Source organism: Hoplias malabaricus, chromosome 14 (genome assembly GCF_029633855.1).
Source record: "Hoplias malabaricus isolate fHopMal1 chromosome 14, fHopMal1.hap1, whole genome shotgun sequence".
In the NCBI taxonomy this organism is placed as follows: Eukaryota; Metazoa; Chordata; class Actinopteri; order Characiformes; family Erythrinidae; genus Hoplias; species Hoplias malabaricus.
The window spans coordinates 15,529,482-15,552,486 of record NC_089813.1 but is presented as its reverse complement, the minus strand read 5'-3'; the positions used below and the strand labels follow the sequence as shown (position 1 = coordinate 15,552,486).

The 23,005-nt window shown below is 35.5% G+C and overlaps 1 protein-coding gene across 1 annotated transcript in view; it reads right to left on the bottom strand.

Annotated features, from left to right (window-relative positions):
* cacna1db (calcium channel, voltage-dependent, L type, alpha 1D subunit, b) overlaps positions 1–23,005 on the bottom strand; it is a 114,109-nt gene that overhangs the window by 7,854 nt on the left and 83,250 nt on the right. The window contains exons 17-42 of the mRNA XM_066644480.1: positions 22,530–22,650; positions 21,634–21,748; positions 21,338–21,398; positions 20,109–20,166; positions 19,889–20,021; positions 19,210–19,339; positions 18,648–18,707; positions 16,251–16,357; positions 15,726–15,813; positions 14,865–14,972; positions 14,729–14,781; positions 14,206–14,352; positions 13,415–13,616; positions 11,474–11,632; positions 10,636–10,746; positions 10,176–10,253; positions 7,373–7,390; positions 6,188–6,223; positions 5,427–5,555; positions 5,238–5,303; positions 5,031–5,122; positions 4,639–4,798; positions 4,398–4,525; positions 4,201–4,297; positions 3,610–3,712; positions 2,302–2,403 (exon numbers count right to left, since the gene is read on the bottom strand). Of these exons, the coding sequence (XP_066500577.1) occupies positions 2,302–2,403; positions 3,610–3,712; positions 4,201–4,297; positions 4,398–4,525; positions 4,639–4,798; positions 5,031–5,122; positions 5,238–5,303; positions 5,427–5,555; positions 6,188–6,223; positions 7,373–7,390; positions 10,176–10,253; positions 10,636–10,746; positions 11,474–11,632; positions 13,415–13,616; positions 14,206–14,352; positions 14,729–14,781; positions 14,865–14,972; positions 15,726–15,813; positions 16,251–16,357; positions 18,648–18,707; positions 19,210–19,339; positions 19,889–20,021; positions 20,109–20,166; positions 21,338–21,398; positions 21,634–21,748; positions 22,530–22,650 (2,662 nt within the window). The remainder of the gene's footprint in view (positions 1–2,301; positions 2,404–3,609; positions 3,713–4,200; positions 4,298–4,397; positions 4,526–4,638; positions 4,799–5,030; positions 5,123–5,237; positions 5,304–5,426; positions 5,556–6,187; positions 6,224–7,372; positions 7,391–10,175; positions 10,254–10,635; positions 10,747–11,473; positions 11,633–13,414; positions 13,617–14,205; positions 14,353–14,728; positions 14,782–14,864; positions 14,973–15,725; positions 15,814–16,250; positions 16,358–18,647; positions 18,708–19,209; positions 19,340–19,888; positions 20,022–20,108; positions 20,167–21,337; positions 21,399–21,633; positions 21,749–22,529; positions 22,651–23,005) is intronic.

Below are 23,005 nucleotides of genomic sequence, written 5' to 3'. Positions count from 1 at the left end.
CATAATGTTCGACAGGCACACAAAAGACCTCTGTGGTAAGGCACCCATGTGAAAATAAATAGATATGCCTGAGGCCTGGTTACACAGTGAAAGCATTAGCAGGAAGTTATGATAATGACTTCAATGGAAAGTTTGTATTCTATTAATAATATACTACTCTTCTAAAAGATAATGCAGAATGCCCATGAGTCAAAAATGTACTAGGCAGTGAGGGGGAAAATAAAATCTTACTGGCAAACCTACTAAAGTTCAGCCTAGAACTCAGCCATCATGAAAGAGTTAAGTGTAGCTAGAAGTAGAGCATAAAGTCATTTAGACGTTTTTCTCAAACAATATTGTTATTACTGTGCAAATTGTGATTGTTTATATTTTAAGCCTAGGCCTGTTATTTTAGCCAAGAAGACCATAATTTCTACTTATTTTGGCCTGAAGTATGAACACTGCCATTTATGTCAGTTAGTAGTGTTTGTGATGTCACAAATATAGTTGCTTCAGCTTCAGATTTTTCTTATCCATCTACACAACATTAACAAGCTCCGTGCAGATGAAATAAAAACAAAATATGAACAATATTTACATCATACTTTAGAGATCAGAATTAGAGAAAAACGTATCATTACGCATCCTCCTGATCCTCATGATTTTAACATGAAGGAATACAGTAAAAGACTACTTCATAATTTTAAAATATTCTATATCTAATGATTTTAATAAATGTTTCAATATTAAAATTTCAATGTAAAAATGTTGAAAATGAACTGTGATCAAAATTAATTTTTTATTTTTATATTTTCATATAAAACTTTTAAAACAGGCTTCAACTTCAATTCATGTTAGAATTATTTTAATTTGCTATGCTATGAATTTGAAATTTTGGAAAACGTAAATTGTTCTCTAATTTTGATCTTTATTGTAGGCTACCATTAAACCTTCAATTCTTGTGATAGGAAAATTACACTCTTTCATGTAGTGATTATGATATAAACATGATTAAGCTTTCAGCCCTAGAAAAAACTTTAGCCAAATAAACATGATAACATGACAACAGATATCTCAAAACTGGATCATGCAAAAGCAAGCAGCTATTAGAAAGCAGTTAATTATATTGTAAGAGTAAGCACCACAGATTAGGGTCTGAATAACAGTGAATAAGTGAGCTGGGGAAAGTTCAGCGACGGGTAACTAGCTCCATGCCTCTAGCCTAAAACAGGACTGCTTCAGGTAACTCAACAGAGCAAGGAGCAAGTGCAGAGCAAGCAGAGTGAGCAAAGAGGCGCTGTAGAGGACAGAGACTCAGGAAGAAAGATGAAAGCATTAACATGCAAGCATGCATACAAGCATGCAAGCACTAACCATGCAGTCTACATTCTAGCACAGACATTACTAGAGCTAAGAAGCATTTGGCAGCAAAGCTAAGAAATGTTATATTAAACATAATTACAAAAAGCTTAAAAATATGATTTCATAGAGAAAGATAAGTATGTGTTTTAAAAAGATAAGAGAACAGTGATAGACAGCTCAAGCAAGCAACAACTATATTTAATATTTTTCATGTAGGTATCTGCTCATGTTGATGCTGGTATATTAATATTATATAGTTTTTCAAATATGTCTAAAAAATACAATTCATTAAGTTGTTAATTTAATTAGAAATTAACTAAGGTTAACCAAGTTTTTTTATATATCATTGTGCATCCCTAAGTGTAAATGATATGTCTCAGCATTGCTAGACACAAGTGCTTTTTATAGAATGGCTCATAATGAACATAAAATATAGATGATATTTTATATATCTACTACAAAAAACAGCAAAAACTTTGCATGTCAAATGAATATATTGTGTGTAGATTCCAGTGAGTATTGTAACAAGACTTAATTTGGAAAATAATAGTTTTATTTTGTTAACACTGATGTTTGCAGATCATTTTCATAAATTCTAAAGCAGTTGAGAGAGAGACAGAGAGAGAGAGAGAGAGAGAGAGAGAGAGAGAGAGACAGTTACAGACAGAGAGATGGTGTACGTTTGTGTGCATGTGCATATGTGCTTATGCATGAGAGATAAGGGCTCGTATCTACTCTAGAATGAGCTACACTCTCAGGATTACTATCTGATCTTTCGTTAGAAACACTTCCTGACAACAGCAAATGAAGGAATAAGAGCAAAGGAAGTTCTTGACAAACGCGATAACTTCATCCACAGCAGATATGTGAAAAGACTTTCAGGTGAAGACAGGAAGATTACAATTTATAAACATTTGAACAGGGGTGTGTGTGTGTGTGTGGTGTACAAGTGTTTCTAACCTCCTGCCGGGGGTACCACTTGATCCAGGAGTTTTGTACTAGTTCTCTTCCAGATCTTCTTGATGACAACTCTCAGCTCCTCATTGGCCTGTTCCAAATTTCCTGAAGGACACATTTTACCAAAAGCACACAGCAAAATACAGATAGTACCTTCTACTGAATTAGAATCTAAATATTTAGGTTCAGGAAAGAAGCTAAAACTCCCAGAGTGAAACTCCCATGTTTTGCTTCTGCCATGCTGGCAGGGCTAGTTAAGTCTTAAAAATCAAGTCTTACATATCAATGCTATATGGATAAAATTAGCATAATTGATGTTGTAGATGAAATCAAACTTCCAAGAGAAGGAGAAATAGACTGGATATTATATTACTGCCCCCTTTCATCCCCAGACTTTTTTCCTGGGCTGGTATGTTCATACCATTAAATCATTTTACATCATTTAAATCATTTAGAATTTTCAAGTTTAATTATAACTGTACTGCACTATATTACCCCCTATAATACATAGACCCTCAAATGCGGTTTATGTTTATATTAATAGAGCAATCAATCTAAATCAGCCTAAAGTCTCAGATAAACTGGGAAAGGAGAGGTATTTGTTTTTTAACTTGTACATTTTGCCTGAAGGCTTAGTTTTATGACATATTACACAATTCACCAAATTATGAAACACTTGTTAGATAAGTGTAGGGTACATATTTAATGTGATGGTTTCAACCTGCTAAATGGTCAAATAAATCTTCCTTCCCTGTATTCTTTTCATTACTGTATGTCATGTGGTGGGCCCAATATGCAAGTACGTATAGTGCCCATTGTGTACAAACCAAACTAAATAAAAGGACATTGAAAGGAAAACAAGATTAATTTAATTAACTATTGCAAAAGAGTATTGATGAATAACTATCCCTGTCCTTCATTTCACACAAGGCACTTCATCACAAAATCACTGTCTCAAGCCCTATATCACAGAAGGCTACAAATTGTGCAAGTAAGTCTTTTAATAAATCACTTCTTTACAACCTCATCTGGCGGTGTTTGATTAATCAAGGGATTCCAAATATTCCTATCAAACTACGTACTATGAAGCTGCACGTCCTCTCTACCCGCCAAGAGTGAATGATACAAGCTGTGCTCCCTATGACTATCTAGTGCTAGGGCAACACTTTTGCCATTGCATCAATTGGGAGCGCCATGATGGTTTAATATCTTGCAAAGTCATGTAATCCAATACTGCAATTAGTTCATATCACAAAGTCTTAGTGGAAGAATCTAGACATAGAATCCACTGAAATACTGTGAATCTCTCACCTTCAGTCTTGATCTTCAGGGCAGTTCTGACCAGGGCAAAGAGTGTGGCATTGAACATGACAGTACCATCACTGTTCAGAGGCATGTTCATGGCTACCAGTCTCTAAAAAGACCATATCAGAACTTACGTTAGACACTACTTGTCTGTGTGTGTGAAAGAGAGCTAACCAAATGTGCATTTATTTGTGGTCACAGTGGAGCCGATGTATTAGGCACCAGTATTTTACTGTAATAATGTTTATTTCTGTATAAAACAGGTTTTTACACAAAGACATAGATTATGGGGAAAAAGCAGGAAGAAATGCAGTAATTAATTTCTCCTCAACATGAATCAGTGGAGGGCTGTGCAAAAATGCTGTTGCATTGCGCATGAAGAAAAAATATTCGAAAACTGCTGAATACATACCCTACTCTATTTACAATGTATTGCACAACAAGCTATTTTATTAAGTAGTAGTATATAGTATATAGTAGAAGTATATCACAGACATTGTATTAACTTCCCCAGGTCCTATGTCACCTTTAAGCATAATTGGTGTGCATTGTTTATATGTGTTTATGTCTGTGACATGTGTTCATGTTTGTTCGCACCTTACACGCCACCCTGTGAGGGCACAGTTTACCAAAACCCAGTGGTGGCTGGATTCTTCTGAGTAATGTGACCACATCCAGGTGTTTAATCCTGCCTCTGTAAGAGATGCACACTGTGACAACAACAATAACAGCAACAAAACAAACACAAAACACTCTTCTAACTAAAGGAGGTACAGTAGGTGGAAGAAGCTCACTTAGCCTCTGGGTCATATTCAGACCAAATCCTTTTAAATTCATCCAAATGATGGGGTCCCAGAATCGACCAATCACGTGTCAGATAGTCAAAATTGTCCATGATGACAGCCACAAACAGATTAATGATCTGGAAAAAAATGACTTCCATCAGACTCAAAATTAGAAGACCGCAAATCTAAATCGGCACATTCTAGCGATGTTTGTGAAACTAAAATATAAAGCACTGCAATTTGCATGTACCAGGAAAGCACAGAGCATGTAGAAACTGATGAAATAGATGATTGCAAAGCCACTGCCACAGGTTCTTTCCTCTCCAGGATTGTAGTCAGACTCTGTATCACACAGTTTACCTGGTAAACATGCGAGCATGATCTCTTGCCAAGCCTCCCCTGTAGCACACCTGAGTAAGAATGACAAAACAATATTTAAGTACATTCATGGCATGCAGCTACCCAATACTGTATCAACCAATATGCATTTTACACTTAAATTCAGTTTGTATGTTTACGTTGTATTGTTTTGCAATCAAACGCATAAATGAACAGCATAAAGGAAAATCTATATTTGGTTCCTATAGGGAAAGCCTCAACAATATACATATATATAGTATTTTTGTAAATGACTATACATACCTAAACAGCAGGAGTACAGCTTGAGGAAAAGTCTGGAAGTTGTTGTTGCGATTGATGCTGGTGCCATCCACCATTGCAATCTTCCCAAAGACCTAAACCACAAGAATATATGTAAATCACCCCATTCATTCAAAGCTCACATTAGGTAATAAATTACTAAAATATTTTGCATATGTGAAAACATTTCTGAAACTGAAATATTTAAACCTGCATCCCAATGACAGCATAGATGAAGAAGAGCATGGCTATCAGCAAAGCGACATAGGGCAGGGCCTGGGAAAGGAAGAAAGTGAGAATTAGATGGAGAGCAATATCAGGAAGAAAATGAAAAAAACTATCCCTTTTTAATTAATCACTAATCCTGCTATTGTAAGTAAACAACTGTTATAAACTTACCTGAAAGGACTTTATAAAAGTCCAGAGGAGTGTCCGAATGCCCTCCCCTCGGCTCAGCAGTTTGACCAAACGCATGACTCGAAACAGACGAAAGAATGTGATGGAAATGCGAGCGCTGTCCTCTGTGTTCTAAAAAAATCAAAGGAGAACATTTGTGATCATTTCCATATTTTACATAAAACTTATGGACTTAAGCTTTAAATGAACTTTAAAGCCTCTGAGTTCAACACAGTTTTTCTCAATAAGGGAGAATCAACAGAATAAGGGAGAAAAAAAGTCAAAAGTCACACAAAGTAAGTGTTGCTGTGTGTGAATATGCCTCAGTGTGTGCTTTACAGACAAGGGACACATGCGGAGAAAATAATCTACGTCAGTTAAATGGTATCATCCACAATCAAGTGCGGTGAGCATGGACTCCAATTCCCATGGTGCACTTCATGCGTCAGATGTTGCTGTCCATGACTTTGGGTCATTCTATTTTGAGACGCATGCACTCAGTGGTGTTGACTTCTCGGACATCTTCACAAAAGTGTAGACACTTGAACATCCGTTCTTTCAAAGACACAGAAAAGAACACAAAAACGGAACAGACCCTTCACCTAAAATCAAACACAGCTAAAAATGAATGAAAGGTAATGTGGGCTACTGAAATGAGAAATGACCCCCACTAGCTTTCACCCATTTATGGCCATGTTAGCTTTGGTGAAGTATTTTTTTTAACGAATAACACCCATCAACAACAGAGGTAAGGGGCTTCTTACCCCTGGCTCCACTGCCACAACAATGGGAGCTTCTGTCTGTTTAAAAATCAAAGGGCTAATGTTAAAACTTCCCTACAGCATCTTTTATTATAACAATTAATAATACATAACGTTAAAGACAAAGTAGAATAGGACATTACATAAAACACATTCAGTTCTTTAAAATATTATACAAATTTTATTAACAATTGCATGTATGCTAATATTTGGTATTTTGGCTCCTGCACTCCCGCTTCAGGTGCAGAGTGCAATTCAATTTATAGCACTGTCCTGGGTCGCCATACCAGACAAAATACAGCCCAAATCACAGAGTGAACAAGAGACTATAATATATTTAATAAATATATTTCAAACATACACACAAGCACTTAAATTAAACCTATTACGTAGTCTTGTTTACGTTCTCACATTCATGAGGTTCATCCTGTTAATTTACTATAATAGCATATTACCCAAAGCTTATCATCATTATTGAGCAAAAATTAATCAAAATATATTGATATTGTTTTATCACCCAGCACTAATTGATAGGGCTGTCCATATTGATTATATTGAATTGTATGAATAATGATTATTAAATCAATGTTTGTTTGCCAAACAGTAGTAATAGCCCTAACTAATCAAGCCTTAATATACATGTTATTTTTCTTTGTACATGACAGTTCTAACTACAAACATATACTCATTCATGCTGCTGATTCCTTCTCTTTCAGTAATGCACATAAGAGGCACTTGAAAGTCAATAGCTCCCCCTTATGGAGAATATTTTAAACATTGATTTATAACAATAAGTGGATACCCTGTTTATCAGATTGTGAGCTAATAAGATGGCTTAAATTGATGATTTTGTAAGCAATAAACCAGTTTAATCAAGTTTTTTTGACAGCCCTATATTAACATTTATATTTAGACCCAGCATAGAACAATTTTATACAGAGCATTTGCAGTCATGTGAAAAAGTTTAGACACCCCATGACAACCTTTATATTTTTGAAAATTTTTAAACATATGGACATTTAGGCTTATTTGTTTAGTTATATAAGCTCCATCTCTAAATACTGTTCAAATGAAGCTCAAATGTCCATATGTTGAAAAATGTTCAAAAAGGTTTTCATGGGGCATCCAAACTTTTTCGCATGACTGTCCATGTGGCATAGAAGGTGTTTCTAGCATGCTTTTACCTACCCACTGTCTGCCCTCAGCCTTTTCATATCCAACATTTACATTTCAGCAAATTACAAACAAGAAACAAAGAAATATCCGTTGTCACAAGTGAAATGTTTCAAATGGTGCGTTACGGTTTAAAACAGAACCATTTCAGTAAATGCTATATACATTATAAAGCTTCAATATGTAATAAGATGAAAAATATTATAATATTCATAAACATGTAATTAATATAATGCGAGATTAAAATGTGTACATCTCCATACATTTTATAAGTTGTAAATGGGAATGTGTGTGCATACACGGTTGTGGCTTCTGAGAACATGATGGGCGATAGCATATATGTAAAATAAGAACATACAATAACAATGCAAAGCAGGGAACATGAAAACTCTCTGAGGGTGTAGGGCCTTGCAATTATTTTGGAGAACCGCTACTCACAAATATTTGAACATTTTAAAGGAGCTATCTAGGAATAATTTGGTCACTATATATACATTTAAAAAATACTGACCATTAAACTGACTAAACAAAGGCTAACATACTGCAAGACCCTTCACTTGAGCGGAAGAAACAGCCAAGCACACAGGTCCACCACTACTTACATTGATCTCTGTGATTGCAATGTCAACGACGCTACCAACAACAATTAAGGCATCAAACGTGTTCCATGCATCGGCAAAATAGTGCTGCTCACACCCACCAAACAAGATATGGGAGGAGAAAGAAGAAAGAGAGTGAAAGAAGAGTAGAGAGAATGAGAGGAAAGAAACACAGAAAGAAAGTCAAAATTATGACGTTACATCCATAGAAATAGAGTTGAAGAGGGTGCACTGCGTTTGAGACACGTCAGCTTTAAGTACTTGTAAAATAACATAGGATTCATGCTGATGATATTCCATGCATTACTGAAGACACCAGTGTCTTTGCACAACATAATTTCAAGCAATAATTCAGTGAAAAATCATATTTATTTTCTCAATAATCAAATCTTCTCCTCATACAAAACGTAGTTGATAAGCCAAAATATACTACACTGTCCCTGGGGAACTATCTTCAAAAGTTATCAATTCCTTTATTTAGGAAGCAATGTTATCATATTTATTTGTGATTATATAGCTTTAAGTTGAACCTTTTCCCTGGAGGAAATTTTACTAGACAGCTTAACCCCAAGACAATTGGCTGGAGCAGAAATCTTAGAATGGAATTCTGTCTGTACTTGAGCCCAGATTTTTCACTGAACAGTCGCTTTTATCTCGTTGTTTAGGATTATTTAGAGTTATAATCTATAAATTATGCTTCTGACCTTTTCACAAGCACAGTGGCCCTCTTATCAGAGCATTACTACCATAGATACAGATTTAAAAGATGAGATTCCTTAAGAATTTTTAAAAAGCTCATTACAGGTCTAGAGTGTAGGGTGGGCTGGCCTGAACAGCATTCTACAGGTTTGTTTCCAAACAAGTACCTGATAAAATGTTGTCAAAGCACAATTTCATATTTAACCATAATTTTAAATATGTTCTAGTTCAAAATAACAAGTTGCAAATATGTCTTAATAGTGGGTATCTGTGCTTTGCAAGTCAACAGCCAATTTTAGCATACCAGGAGGTAGCTTTCATTTGAGATGATGGAATGCATGGAACAGCTTCTTATAGACAATTTTGCCAAAAATGTCCAGTAAAGTCTAATTAATAAAGTCTAATTATTAAAATAATTATATCTATTTAATTAAAACCATTATTTCAATAATAATATAAATAATTATTAGTGTTATTTTAAAGTTGTTAGTGTCTGATTCCGCCTGTTCGTCTGACGTCAGGTCCAGTGGAGAGCACACTGGCATCCCTCTATTTGCTGCTGTTTCTCCCAATGTCTAGCCAGAGACTTTCAACCGAGAAAGCCCATCTTCTGCTAGCAGCCTGCTAAAACTGCTAATATTTAAAGTGACTGTCAATTCAGAGATCCCGTTTTTAACCCTGTTTCAGAGCTGCTCACTGGCTGGCTACATCCTCCCACCACTGGTATCTGTGCTGTTTTGTACTTTCTGTATTTTGTACCTTCCTATCTATTTTTGTTAGTTCTTGAAAAGTGCTATAAATATAAATAAATACAATATTATTATTATTATAAGTTTCAGTTAAATTTATTTTGCTCTACTATGAGGTGATATTTGTGATATTTTTTATATTATTTTAATAAAGACTCTCCTGAAGCAACAAATCTACACTGTCAGAAATTTTGTCACTGTGCTGGTACCCTCAAGCCTACATGTTTGTACCTTTAATTAGGGAACATAATTGTACCTTATTTTATTTTATTATAATTGTAGATTTTAAAATTATGTTGATTTCATCTCCAGGGCTTTTATTATGTTTTTTTTTGTTAATATGACATAGTTCTATAATGAAAGATTACAGACATGTATCTCTCCTGGAGCAGAGAATGTAATGTACATTTAAGGAACAAAACTGGACTTTTAAACAGTTTGTACCTTTAGTGACCAATATTGTACCCCTACCGTACCTTTTTTTCAGAAAGTGTAGAGGATTAACAGAAGACACATATTCCAAACACGTTACAAAAATATCCAGTATTCAAAATGTTCAGCCACACTATGACACGTCGTTAATTAACCTGGATCTATGGTGTCTGCTCTGGACCTCAAACTCCATATACACACAATTTGTAGAGGGGATAGATATATAGTACACAACCTGTGCCCTACAGAGACAAGCCCAGAGAGAAACGGAAGAAGGAAAGTAGAGAGGGGTAAGGGGATGATGATGGCTAGGGAGGGAAAGACTGTACTCACATCTACCTGACTCAGAATGATGTCTACTACGCTGCCAATCACGACCAGGGCATCAAACACATTCCAGGCATCACCAAAATAACCCTACGCAAAGATGTTTAGCATCCAGCCAGAAAAGCAGTGGAGACAAAAGAAGAAGGGAACGAGAAGGATAAAGAGGGAAGGGAAGGAATTAACATAATAGTCCTTGGGGCAAAACTCTGGGTGTATAAGGGAACCCTTGGAATTTGGAAATAGAGGAAATCCAACATTCTGTCAGTACCTCAGACTAGAGGTGGGCGGATCAATCCAAATATCGATAATTTTGATACCAACATGGTATCGGATTGATAACAAAATTTCTGGTATCGCCCACCTCTACTTCAGACAAAGGGTGCCCAATTTCTAAAATCCCAGTGAGATCCAAATTCTGCATTGACTACTTGCAAAGGCTGGAGTTTAATAAAAATAAATTAGACCAACCTACCCTGGGTTTAAAGGCGACAAGTTTGAGGATCATTTCTACCGTGAAGACCCCTGTGAACACCATGTTGAGGATGTCCATAGCATAGTTAAAGAGATGAGACTGGCCATGGTGCTGTAAGAAACGTGAGAAAACCATGGATGGACATTACCATTCAAGTTCAAGTCCCCTTTAAAACTTTTCTTTTCTGCCAGGCAACTGAATTTGTTTGAGGGAGAGAAATATGGAAGTACTTTGAAATGTAGTGAAACCAATAACCATAGCAAATTCAAACATGTGCTGAAGTGCACCACCATAAGCTTTTGGTATTTGTTTCTCTATTTACTTAGCAGTCATAAAGAAGTCCATAGGTAAAAGCATAAACAAATGAAAAATAAATTGTCTGTACTTGTAGCCCTTAGGCTTTTTAGGCCATTTTGTATATATCTGTAGTGTTTATTCAGCCTTTTCTCTTCTCTCTCTCTCTCTCTCTCTCTCTCCCCCAGCAAGTTCAGCCCTCCCACATGCCCTTTACTGTATTCAGTTTGCAAGAGTCCGTAGATTCCAATTTTTTTTGTTTCTTTTTAAAATGACAATATTAAAATCATATTTTAATTATGATATATTTCTGCTTCTACTTTGTCTGGCCTCATAAAACGAACATGTAGAACAAAGAATTTTAAAATTGGCAGCAGTGATCAGCGACTCATAAGGGTTAAACGATCACTTGATTCTCTGAATTTCTCCTTAACTCATAGGTACTGTTTGTTACAGTGAGGTCAGGATTGATTTTTGGCTACAATGGTTTCTTTAGTATGGATGATACATTAATGACAAATATAAAGCCAAGTCTCCTCCTCACCTGTATGGCCAAGCAGAGTGTGTTGAGGATGATGAGGATGAACATGACATATTCAAAGCCTGTGGAGTTCACCACATACCAGAACTTATACTGGTAGCGGTTCTTAGGGATGTATCTCCTTAGGGGACGTGCTTTCAAAGCATATTCGACACACTGGCGCTGTTGAGAATAAAAACATACAGAAAGAATAAGAGGTAGAGAAATGACTGTAGACTGTTTAAATATTCTATGTTTATTCCTCAGTGTTGAGCTGTTGAGACAAGCACAGTAGGACAGAGCTAAAAGCATAATGGCATATAACTAAGCAAAACTGTTGGTTCCAATACATTGTATACTGTGCAGAATGAAAACCAGGTGTGTGTCGTGGGGTGCCACCACAAGCCATAAATCGTAATGGCCTCCCACAAGATTATGCTGAATCTGACACTACCCAGTACCAGTGAATCAGAAGGCTGTCAATCACTGCCTGTGAATTTAACAAATGGATCCACTGGATCAGAGCACTATCAATAGCTGCTTGAGATTAAGATGTAGAATTACTTTTTTATTCTTTATAAAACATATGCATATGCTTATTTATTCATTCACCTTAATTAGCCTTTTCATACTGATCACAGTTGCAGTGGGTCCATGGCAGGAACACCCTAGACAGGCCTTAATACATATGTACCTGTTGCCGTATTCACAACATTATTCAGCACAGACCGACTTTTAGGATCTTGTACAGTGACACTTTTCATATAATACCACACAAATTGTGTCACAGGTTACTAAATAAGAGTATGAAAATATTTGCAATGCTGTATTTATTTTTGATATAGTTTTGTGGTTTCTCCACCCCCAGCCGCCTGCTTTGTGGGAATACTGGGAATTTTGCATTAGTTAAAGCCTTTAGCATCCATATACACAAATCATAAAAGAATATATTGTTTTCTACAATATGTATTACAAATATTTTGTTAGTTACCATGGTAAAATAACCTTTTCCTATAAAAGTAGGTAATTGTTGGGCATACTGAATTTAGGCTGCCTTGCAAATAATGCACTTTTTATACAGTGGTTGGACAATGAAACTGAAACACCTGGTTTTAGACCACAATAGTTTATTAGCATGGTGTAGGGCCTCCTTTTGCGGCCAATACAGCATCAATTCATCTTGGGAAAGACATATACAAGTCCTGCACAGTGGTCAGAGGGATTTTTCTTCTTGCAGGATAGTGGCCAGGTCACTACGTGATGCTTGTGGAGGATAACGTTTCCTGACTCGCTCCTCCAAAACACCCCAAAGTGGCTCAATAATATTTAGATCTGGTGACTGTGCAGACCATGGGAGATGTTCAACTTCACTTTCATGTTCATTAAACCAATCTTTCACCAGTCTTGCTGTGTGTATTGGTGCACTGTCATCCTGATACACGACACCACCTTCAGGATACAATGTTTGAACCATTGGATGCACATGGTCTTACTGGTGCAATGTGCAGTTAATGAAGATTGGCCACCAGGCTGCTCCAATTTAGCCATGAAACCTCCCACACTAAAATGACAGGTGTTTCAGTTTCATTGTCCAACCCCTGTATTTCTGGTAGAGGTATACAATGCCATAACCAGAAAGTACAAAATCATATTCTATGGTCAAAAATGGGCCTTCTTTCTGGACACCCACATTCAACACCGAGTGTGCTGGAGCTGCAGCAACACCTACTGACCAAGAACACAAACGTGTTTCTTAAACTGTACATGTTTAGCAAAAATTATTTTTATTTAACTTTTAAATAGTATTTGTTTTCCAAACGGGAGAATATATATTCATATTTTTAAAATAATAATAAAACTCAGTAGGAACTTTGTCGGAATATCATGGCAGGTGTGTAAATGGCAAGACACACTGCAACTGAATTGCAACTTCATTTTTCTCTCTATAGGTCTGAGCTCTCTGACCTGGTTTTTGTCCAGCTCACAGTTCTTATACTCTTTCTCTCCCTGTTCCTGGAAGGTGACAATGACGAAACCAACAAAGATGTTCATCATGAAAAAGGCAATGATGATGATGTAGATTATGAAGAAGATGGAGATCTCCACACGGTAGTTGTAGATGGGACCCATGTTCTCTCGATTTGAGTCTATGGCCTTGTATAAGAGGCTTGAAGGAAAATAGACACATTAAAATTAATAGTAGGCACATAACTACAGTAGCATTTGGATATTCCACAATTTTTAAAGTAAATTTTATTATTTTAGCTCAAATATGGTTTGTATGTTTTAGTAAATATATAGTAACATCATTGTGCATGCACTCCCGGTTTAACTGCTCACTCACAGCTTGTTTTCATAGATTATGTAGTAAAGCCTGCTTCTGATAGAAAGTATGAAACGGAATACTCTGGAACAGCAACACATAACCCTACATTGACCATGCCCAGTGTCAAAGCCCTCAAACACTGAATCAGTGTAACTTTATTCTACTATTCAAAGTAACTGAGCTCCATCCAGTATGGCATCTGTGATCCAGGACTAATCATTCAACATCAGGACCTGATGTTGTTAATAATTATGTGGCTTAATGCCATCAGATCCTCACAGAGATGTAAAATGTAGTTTTCTGAGAATATTACTGTTACTGCAGTACAAGGGGAAACCATTTATTTCCTTAATTTTAGAAGAAATATGCATGAGCAAGTGTCCACAAACTTTTGAACATTTGATTAGATGGAGAACATAGATGTTCTTACGATGGCCAGCCCTCAAAGGTAGACACAGTGAAGAGGGCCATCATTGCCATCAAGACGTTGTCAAAGTTAAAGTCACTGTTGTACCATATCCGCTCCCGCACTTGTGGCAATGCATTATCGCCAATGTTATACAAAATATATGTCCCCCTAAAAAGAGAGGAAAAGACACACTAAGCCACACACAAACTCACAATCCTCACACCATCCCAGTCACAAGATCTCAGCTCACAGTAAAATCCCCAAATGCACCTCTGCAATCTAGAAGTTAATTCAGCAGCAATGATTTTATATAGTCTGTTCTATATAATAAAGACAAATTATAGCAATTTATCATTTAAATTATAACAAAGGCAAAGTGTGGACGAAAATACACTATACTTAAAATACACTATATTTAATATTTTATTTATTGCATCTGTGTGGGATTCTGTTAAATATATGTATGTTTTCTACTTTTTGCCCGTTCTCTACACATTTTCTGATTTTGCGCATTGCTCTACACTTTTTATTTATCAATACTCACTTGCATTCTTCTGGACTTGACTTGGCTTCATCTGTACAACGGTAGAACTTCCCCTATGGAAAAGATGCGCATGGATTATTATAAAATTATTATTATTGTTTTTATTCTAGGAATTCTGTATGTGTTGTAGTTGTACTTTGAAAAGCTGCACTCCAATACAGGCGAACATGAACTGCAAGAGCGTGGTGACGATCATGATGTTGCCGATGGTTCTTATGGCCACAAACACACACTGCACCACATGCTGCAGATAGGGAAATGACACCAGATTATACCAGATAACACCAGATTATACCAGATAACACCAGATAACACAAAACTTCAAAACATATTTCAGAAAGAGGTATTATTCCATGTTAGACTAACTCTACTTTTTAGGGAAGCTTACAAGATCTGACTTAATATATTATAAAGTTATTGATTTCATAGCCATGGGATTGTATTTTGAGTAGGGGTATGGGCATTGTAATATTTCCCAAGAGAAGGAATTTTTTGATAGGAAATAACTGGAATTTTAATGCCATTCTGACCCTTGAAATTTTGCAGCCTAATCATCAGGTTTAACTACATTCACGTATGTGTAAAAGTGGCCTTTTTCGTTACTGGTCAGTAAAGAAAAACCTCATAATGTACACTACTTGACTGCTTTAGCACAGCACAACTGAGCCACAGAGGATGCGTAAAAGAGAAAAATATACTGATACATAAACAATGTTAAACTGCATGCACCAGATGTAAAATTAAATCAAATAATAAATATTTTATATATCACTATATTTTTTACTAAGTAAAATAATTTTTTATTCAATTAATGCATATTTTTTCATTTTCTTTAGCTGCAGCCCTCCAAAGTTTCTACTTCCCATTATTTTCAAACTAGATGATTCCGACCTTTAAGGCAGTTTCCTTGGGTTAATATCGGCTAGTGGTCTGTGACACCACACATACGCCATATTCATCTACATAAAACTGACACAAACAGAAGAGGCTGCCTTACTTTCAGTCCCTTTGCTCTGTTGATGGCTCTCAGTGGACGAAGTACACGCAGCACTCTGAGAATCTTCACCACAGAAATGGCTGAGGACCTGTGCACACAATACACACACAACTCAATCAGCTTGTTATGCTGATCCAAACACATGAAAAATGTACATTCATTCTAATTTCATCTTCTGATATCAGATCAAGTCAACTCTACCCAAATCATTCTGTTACGTTTCTAAAATATACATATTTGATTAGTTGTTTTAATTCTTAGCAAAGAGCTACAATCAATTACATTTATGGAAACATTTAACTAGAAAATGCATTGGTTTGTTGCTGGTAGTCTAATTCCAACAGCAAAATTCATCTCCTGAGAACAATAGTGATGTACAGTTGGATTAACTTTGACACTTGTGTATTTCAGTTAATCTGTTAAAGGGACTGCTTTGTTAACTGTCAATTAATCTGTTAGGTGAGCTAGATAAGCTAGTTTACCATCCCCATATGGATGATACTGCTGAATATGTCTGGTACATACTGTATGCCAAAAGACACCAAAGAGACTCCAACAACCAGCAGATCCAGCAAGTTGAAGTAGTTTCTGCAGAAAGCTCCTTTGTGCAGGAATGCCCCAAAGGCTGTCATCTGAATAAAATAAGAGAATTAGTAAGAACAAAAGTGTATTTCATAGATATACATATCCATTCTTATGTTAGTGGAATAAAAAAAATTATGAAGAATTGCTGCCACCCACAGGCCAAAAATTCCATTGCAAAACACCTATTTAAAGACAGCTTTGTATATTTACCCAACTGTCTGTGTAAAACACACTAATACACTCAGAAGATTCTAATTGGGGCTCTTTTTAAAACGTTTTAAAGTTTATTACTTACAGAATTAACTGCTTATGTAGACTAGATCAACTTTAGTTAATTAACTGACTTTATAAACTGGCCTTAAAAACTCAGGACTGATACAAGTAATGCATTTGGAGAAGAAAAGCCAGTACAGCTGTCTTAAATAAATTAGTGACCAAATCTACAGAAAGATCAGGATAAGGAGTTATATATGTTCATGTTTAAACAAAATATGACTCCAAAATCTTTATTTAACATATTATGTAGTTGAAGGTTTGTAACAACTAGCAATTATATGTTTTTCACAAAGATGATATTTTAGCTTATTTTTACTTAAAAATGTACATGATATATAATTTGATTTAGGGTGCTCAAGCTTTTGCTTAAAATGTGTGCATATACAGCCAGTTCATTATTTAAAACCGATCCCAGAAATCCGACATATACTCTCTTAAATACTTACTGTGTTTAACCAACTCATGGCAAGTTACCAGAGTTACCCATTTAACTGTAATCTGTTTAGACCAAGCTGGCTTCTTTTCAATCATTTTTTTTTCATTTAAATTTGCAGTTCTACCTTAAATAGTGCGCTGTTTATATTCAATTGGACCAGACAGAACAGCAAACTCAAATAACAAACGGGTAAGAATGAGTAAGAAACAATTGTCAGCCTCAATATTCTTTTTTTTTTCCATTTTGAGTTTCTGTGTGGTGAATATAAAATGTTGCATTTCTAGCTGCACAACACACCCCCATCCTTCACTCCTCGACCCTTTGGTTAAAGCCATAGGCCCCTCTTTTCTAACAGTTCTGTTGATGGTACTGACTGCACTGTTGTATACACAGTTGTAGCTGCAGCAACAACTCAAATGCCCACCCATTCTAATAGTTCTTGCGATGGCCCAGGCTACACTGATAAAAAAAAACACCAGAAAAGAAAATGACACATTGTTTTTAGGTCAAATCTGTTTTGACCCCAGAAGTGGGGCTTTCAGCTCCTACAAACAGCACATTATCTTGACATTGATGTTCAAACACATGAATGACTGGAACACTAAGGACATAACTTGCAAGCAGACAAAATGCAATGACAGAGATGTAATATATTGGTTTAGAGCAAGCTGACAAATGAACCCCAGATCAGTCCATTCAAATCACTGTAATATTTAACTAGCAGATGCAGTGCTGTGTGCATGATTCAACATGTCAAAGGGCAGATGTTTATGGGAATACAAAATAAATGTCATGCAACTCTATGCACCCTCTTTCTCTGCAGTATGAAGTCAAATCATGTGATGTCTACTTCATGATTAAAAAGAATATTGCTTATATAGGGCATGAGAAAATGTCGAGATCACTAACATTGATAAGTTTTAAAATTACTACAACTTATTTTAAAATAGTGCTAGTCAGATGAATTGAAAATATACAAAATTATACAAGAAGTCATTCATAATAAAACAATAAATCGTAATACTAAAATATTAATAATAATAATGAAAATCATAAAATGATTGTTGTTTTTTAGATCCAAAACTCCTCAAAAACGGCTTGTATCTTTTTATCTAATATTACAAACCTAGTTACTGCCAATTCTACTAATCTGTTCGGTCATGTTTTTTTGCTCTAAGAGACACCTGCATTAGATAGCATTAGGCGAAATGATGGAAGAAAAAGAATGATTCTCTCATTTGACAGAGAGAAGCAAGTCATGACTCTCAGTCATAAAAAAAAAACTTTCTTGATGGTCAGATTTGTAAAAGAATTACAATTATGACTACCGTTTCTAAATTATCTTAAATTATTGTATTACTTTGATAATACAATAATACAATAATGTTTATATTTCTTAGAATATATTGGGATGGAAATTACAGATATAGATAGATTGCTGTGTTGAAAATTATTACCTTTTAAATATTACACTACTGAAACCATAGGACTACATTTAAGATACTAGCTTCATTACAAAGAGGTGCAACAATAACATACAAGCAACAGTGCAATGAACTCTGTGAAACAAGTCGACACAAAATGGTGATGCAGCAAGGCTGAGGTTACCATAGAAACAATGTTACCTTCATTAGGATCTCAAACGTAAATATACTAGTGAAGACATAATCGGCATAGCCTAGGACCTGCGGAGTCAAGACCGTCATACCATTAACAACATAGAGCTACAATACAACGCTCAGACATGGATAGGAGCAATTACCTTCAGTAGGATCTCTACTGTAAAGATAGCTGTGAAGGCATAGTCAAAATAACCAAGAATCTGGAAAAGGGCAACATGACAGTTAAGCACAGACACTTAAAACTTCACAAACACTGAACAATTAAAAACTGAGGAAGCTCAGTTGCAGACTGTGATGACAAACATTTAGCTTTTTCAGAATGACCATTCATTCCTTTCTGCAATTAAAAGAACTGCATGAAGCAAGATTAGAAAGCACAATGTCTCAAAAAATTAAACAATACATGGAGCTAAAATAATGAAATTAACCAGCAGTATATAAAAAAATTATATATATGAATATAGTATATACAAAAATGCACTGCTGACTTTAAAATTTGAAGTGTATTTTTTTACAAGCATGCTACAGTAACAAGGTTTGGAGAGTACTTTAGATCAGATCTTACAATGTTCCTTGCAGAGAAACTTCTAATGGGGTCTTCAGCTGCAAGTGAGACAGAGCTAAGCATAATGAAGACGAGGATGAGGTTGGTGAATATCTGGTGGTTGATCAGATGATGACATCTCACACGAAACCTATGGAAAAAACAGAATGAACTGAATGAAAAAATATATATTTTTTTACTTTATTTTTATTAGTACATTGTAGACATGTAAAATGTTAAATTTGCCCCAAAGACCACAGTAAATGTTTTTTATTCTGTTCAAAACAAAAAATGACTTAATGCGGAATCAAGCAAATTTACTGGTTTAATTCAACTCAAATTAACTTTGAATGTATAATGAACAGGACAATGCCCAAAAGTTTAGCTATAAATCATTTGGATTTAGATTTTAGTCTAAAAACATCATTTATTTCCTTAAATATCTGAATGATGAATATTTTGTTGAATACGTTGGATTTTATAAACATTTACTATATATCTCAATAAAGTTCACAATGAAAAAAATATCCAATAAAGCATAAAAACTTTATTTATTTAAAATCAAGGTTACATGAAGTGTTTCTGCCTTCTGCTGTAAAGTTGCAATTTAAAGATATGATGTCTTGTTTCATCAGTGACATTCAAGATGTGTGCAAGCCTGTACTGTATGAATCGAGTATATTTTGTGCACTGGACTCACGGATTTGTGTGGCTAAAGATGAAGAAAGCACTGCCCTCAGGAATGGGAGGAGTCTTCTCCTTTAGGCTAAGTTCTGACAGTCTCTGAGGACGGGGTCCTGATGGAACTTCGGGGTGGTCCTCCTCATCCTCACCTGTATACACGTGACAAGCGACAAATGTCAATATTAATATAGTTTATAAGCTTTATACTGTGAAGTACTGCAGTTATATAGAAGCACCTGTTGGTCGAACTGCTGGCTCTCTCTCTTCATCTCTAGCCTGCTCCTCTAATGGAATCTGTGGGCATGAGATAAATACTAACATTACACACATGACCATTAGGGATGAACCGATATGGAAATTCTGGACCAATGGTGATATCTGATATTTATAAAATACAGAAATATAAGATACCCCGGATTAACATTACTGACAAATTAACAACCAACTGTACACAAACAGTAAAACAATAAAGTCTTCTGAGAACATTGTTAGTCACATTTATTTAGCTTACTGTTCTTTACAGACTCTGCTTTCAATTTTACAATGAAATAACAGACAAATATTATACAAATATTACACAAATATTAACACAAAGCACAGTAGCACTATAACAATGTATCTATTCTACAATACAGTCATACAGAAATAAGAGTTTCAGCAATGTCTTTGTGTTTCTCTACACGGACAGTTGGAGAACAATCTGAGCCAAATTTCTGACACATTCATCAGTCTATATTTTTCTTCTGGCATCAAATAAATGTCAGCAATTATCACTTTGAAATACTGACAAAATCAAAGCATCTGTCTGATGCCAATAATCTTCAAAATGGCAATTATCGGCCGATACGGATATAATTCTGATGTCATCGTACATCACTAATGATCATATAAAAAGCAGGTTAGGCAATTCATTCATTCATCTTCTCTGGGACCAGATCATAGCCAGAATCATTGGGTGTCAAGCAGGAACACAGGGTGCCAAACCATTGCAGGACATCCAACACTTTCCTAATGATTCACAATGTGGGTAATTTCTCAGCCTACCACCATTAGGAGGAGGAGGACCGTAGGAGGAAACCAGAGCAGATACGTGGTATACGTATACATAATTAAAATTCTGTGCTAGAGGTGATTTTATGCAAACATCATTATTACAAAAAAAATCTAAATTGTTGAAAAGGTTTTGTAATGCATTTTAGAACTAAACTTTGCACAAAGCAGGAATGTTGATATGTTGACACTTTTTCCACCAACGTAAAATAATTTTCATCAGCAAGCAACATTTTGCTTTAGTTTGCTGTAGTTTTAGCTCATTAGCTGAACTGAACTGACAGGCTCCACTTCTCAACACACTTAAAATCACAAATTCCCTTTGGTAAAAAACATTTTATAACCTTTGACACACACTTATAGGAGTTTGTGACAAGATTTGCAAAGGCATGTTTCAAGAATAGCTTAACTTTACCTTAGTTTCTTCACACTGACCCTCTTGCTTCTTCTCATCTTTCTTGTCTGTGCTACCGCTCCTTTCAAACACAGGAATTTGAAATGATTAAAGCATTCTTTTACCATGCACCCAAGTGGGTTTCCTGTTAAATATTTATGTAAATATGTATAAATAAATTTAAAGCTTTTGTTTTTTCCAGGCCTCTGCTGTCTAAAAGCAAAACTTTGCTAATTTACTTGTCATTCTACTGAACTGTTGGCATGTTGTTTGATGCTTTGCTTAGGAGAAGCATTTGCAGTTAAAATACTAATTACCTGGCTCTCTTCCTCCTCTTGTTCTGCTCCTCTTCCTCTTTCTGTGCTGTGTTCAGACTTTCTGCATCTGCCAGGTTGTCCACAGCAATGGCCAAGAAGACATTTAGCAGGATATCTTATCACGAGTGTCAAGTGAAATGAACCCCAAAAACAAACAGCAGGAATATAATATTCAGCACGTTATCAGCTTGAAGAAACCAACTTTGTATGCAGAGAATACCATGATTGTATTCTTGTAAAAAGAGCATAAAAGTGTTTCTGGGTTCACAGTGTGTTCACAAACACAGACAGAAACCCCATTGTGTTATTTTTAATGAAGTGCTGCCACATGAGAGTATCAAACCATATTTATTTTATGCAGTTTTTATATTTAAATTTATTGTAGTAACTTTTATACATGAAGTTGGTATGGTCCTCTTCAGTTTCTTACTAATGTACTCTGAATGCAGGGATATGCAGAGAAGTGAAATATCTAAATTTGTGGCCTTATTTATTTTGTGCAGTTTTGATATTTAATTTTATTGTTGTAGTAACTTTTACACATGCAGTTGTCATGTTCCTCCTCAGTTGTTTTAACAATTGTTCTTAAATTCACTTTGCATGTATATGTATGTTTAAACATGTTTTTGAAGGCTATTTTTCAAAAATAAATTTGTTTGGTTTGTATTCTGTAAAAGTGGGTCACGACTTGAAGAAAATATGGGTCCTAGGCTGAGACCAGTTGAGAACCTCTGATGTACAGCATACTGAGGGGTACTATGTTACATTTAGATCAGTGCAATACAATACTTCACCTCTAATCAGGCCTCAGAGAATATTTATTGTGTCCAAAAATCCAGATTTTGGCCAGTTAAGATGTATTCACAGGCTCTAAGACAAGGTGATCAAGAGGATACAGTTTCCACAGATGAAGAGGATGATGAAGTAAATGCACACCACCATGCCAGAAGAAGAAGGCCCTCCATATGCCATGATCCCATCATACATCACTGTGTTCCAGTCTTCACCTGTGAGGATCTGGGCACACAGTCACACAAAATATTTTTTTGTATAAACTAAAAAAAAATATATTTTTTGTTTATTGAATTATAAACCCCCTTGGTTCTGTAAAATAAAATATAAGCAAGAATCTATGATGGTTAAAGAATAGATTTCTAGTGTAAGTCTGGTGTAATTTCTTAAAACTCACTTCAAAAACAAATTAAAAGCAAATTAAGAACTCAGAAGTCTTCACCATCTACTTTACATAACATTGTGGAAAGTTTCAGGAAATCCAGAGAAATCTCAGTATGTTTAGGGCATACCACTGTTGAAAGTCTATGATCTTCAAACCCTCAGATGGCACTGTATCAGACGCGTAAGCTTGGGTGTA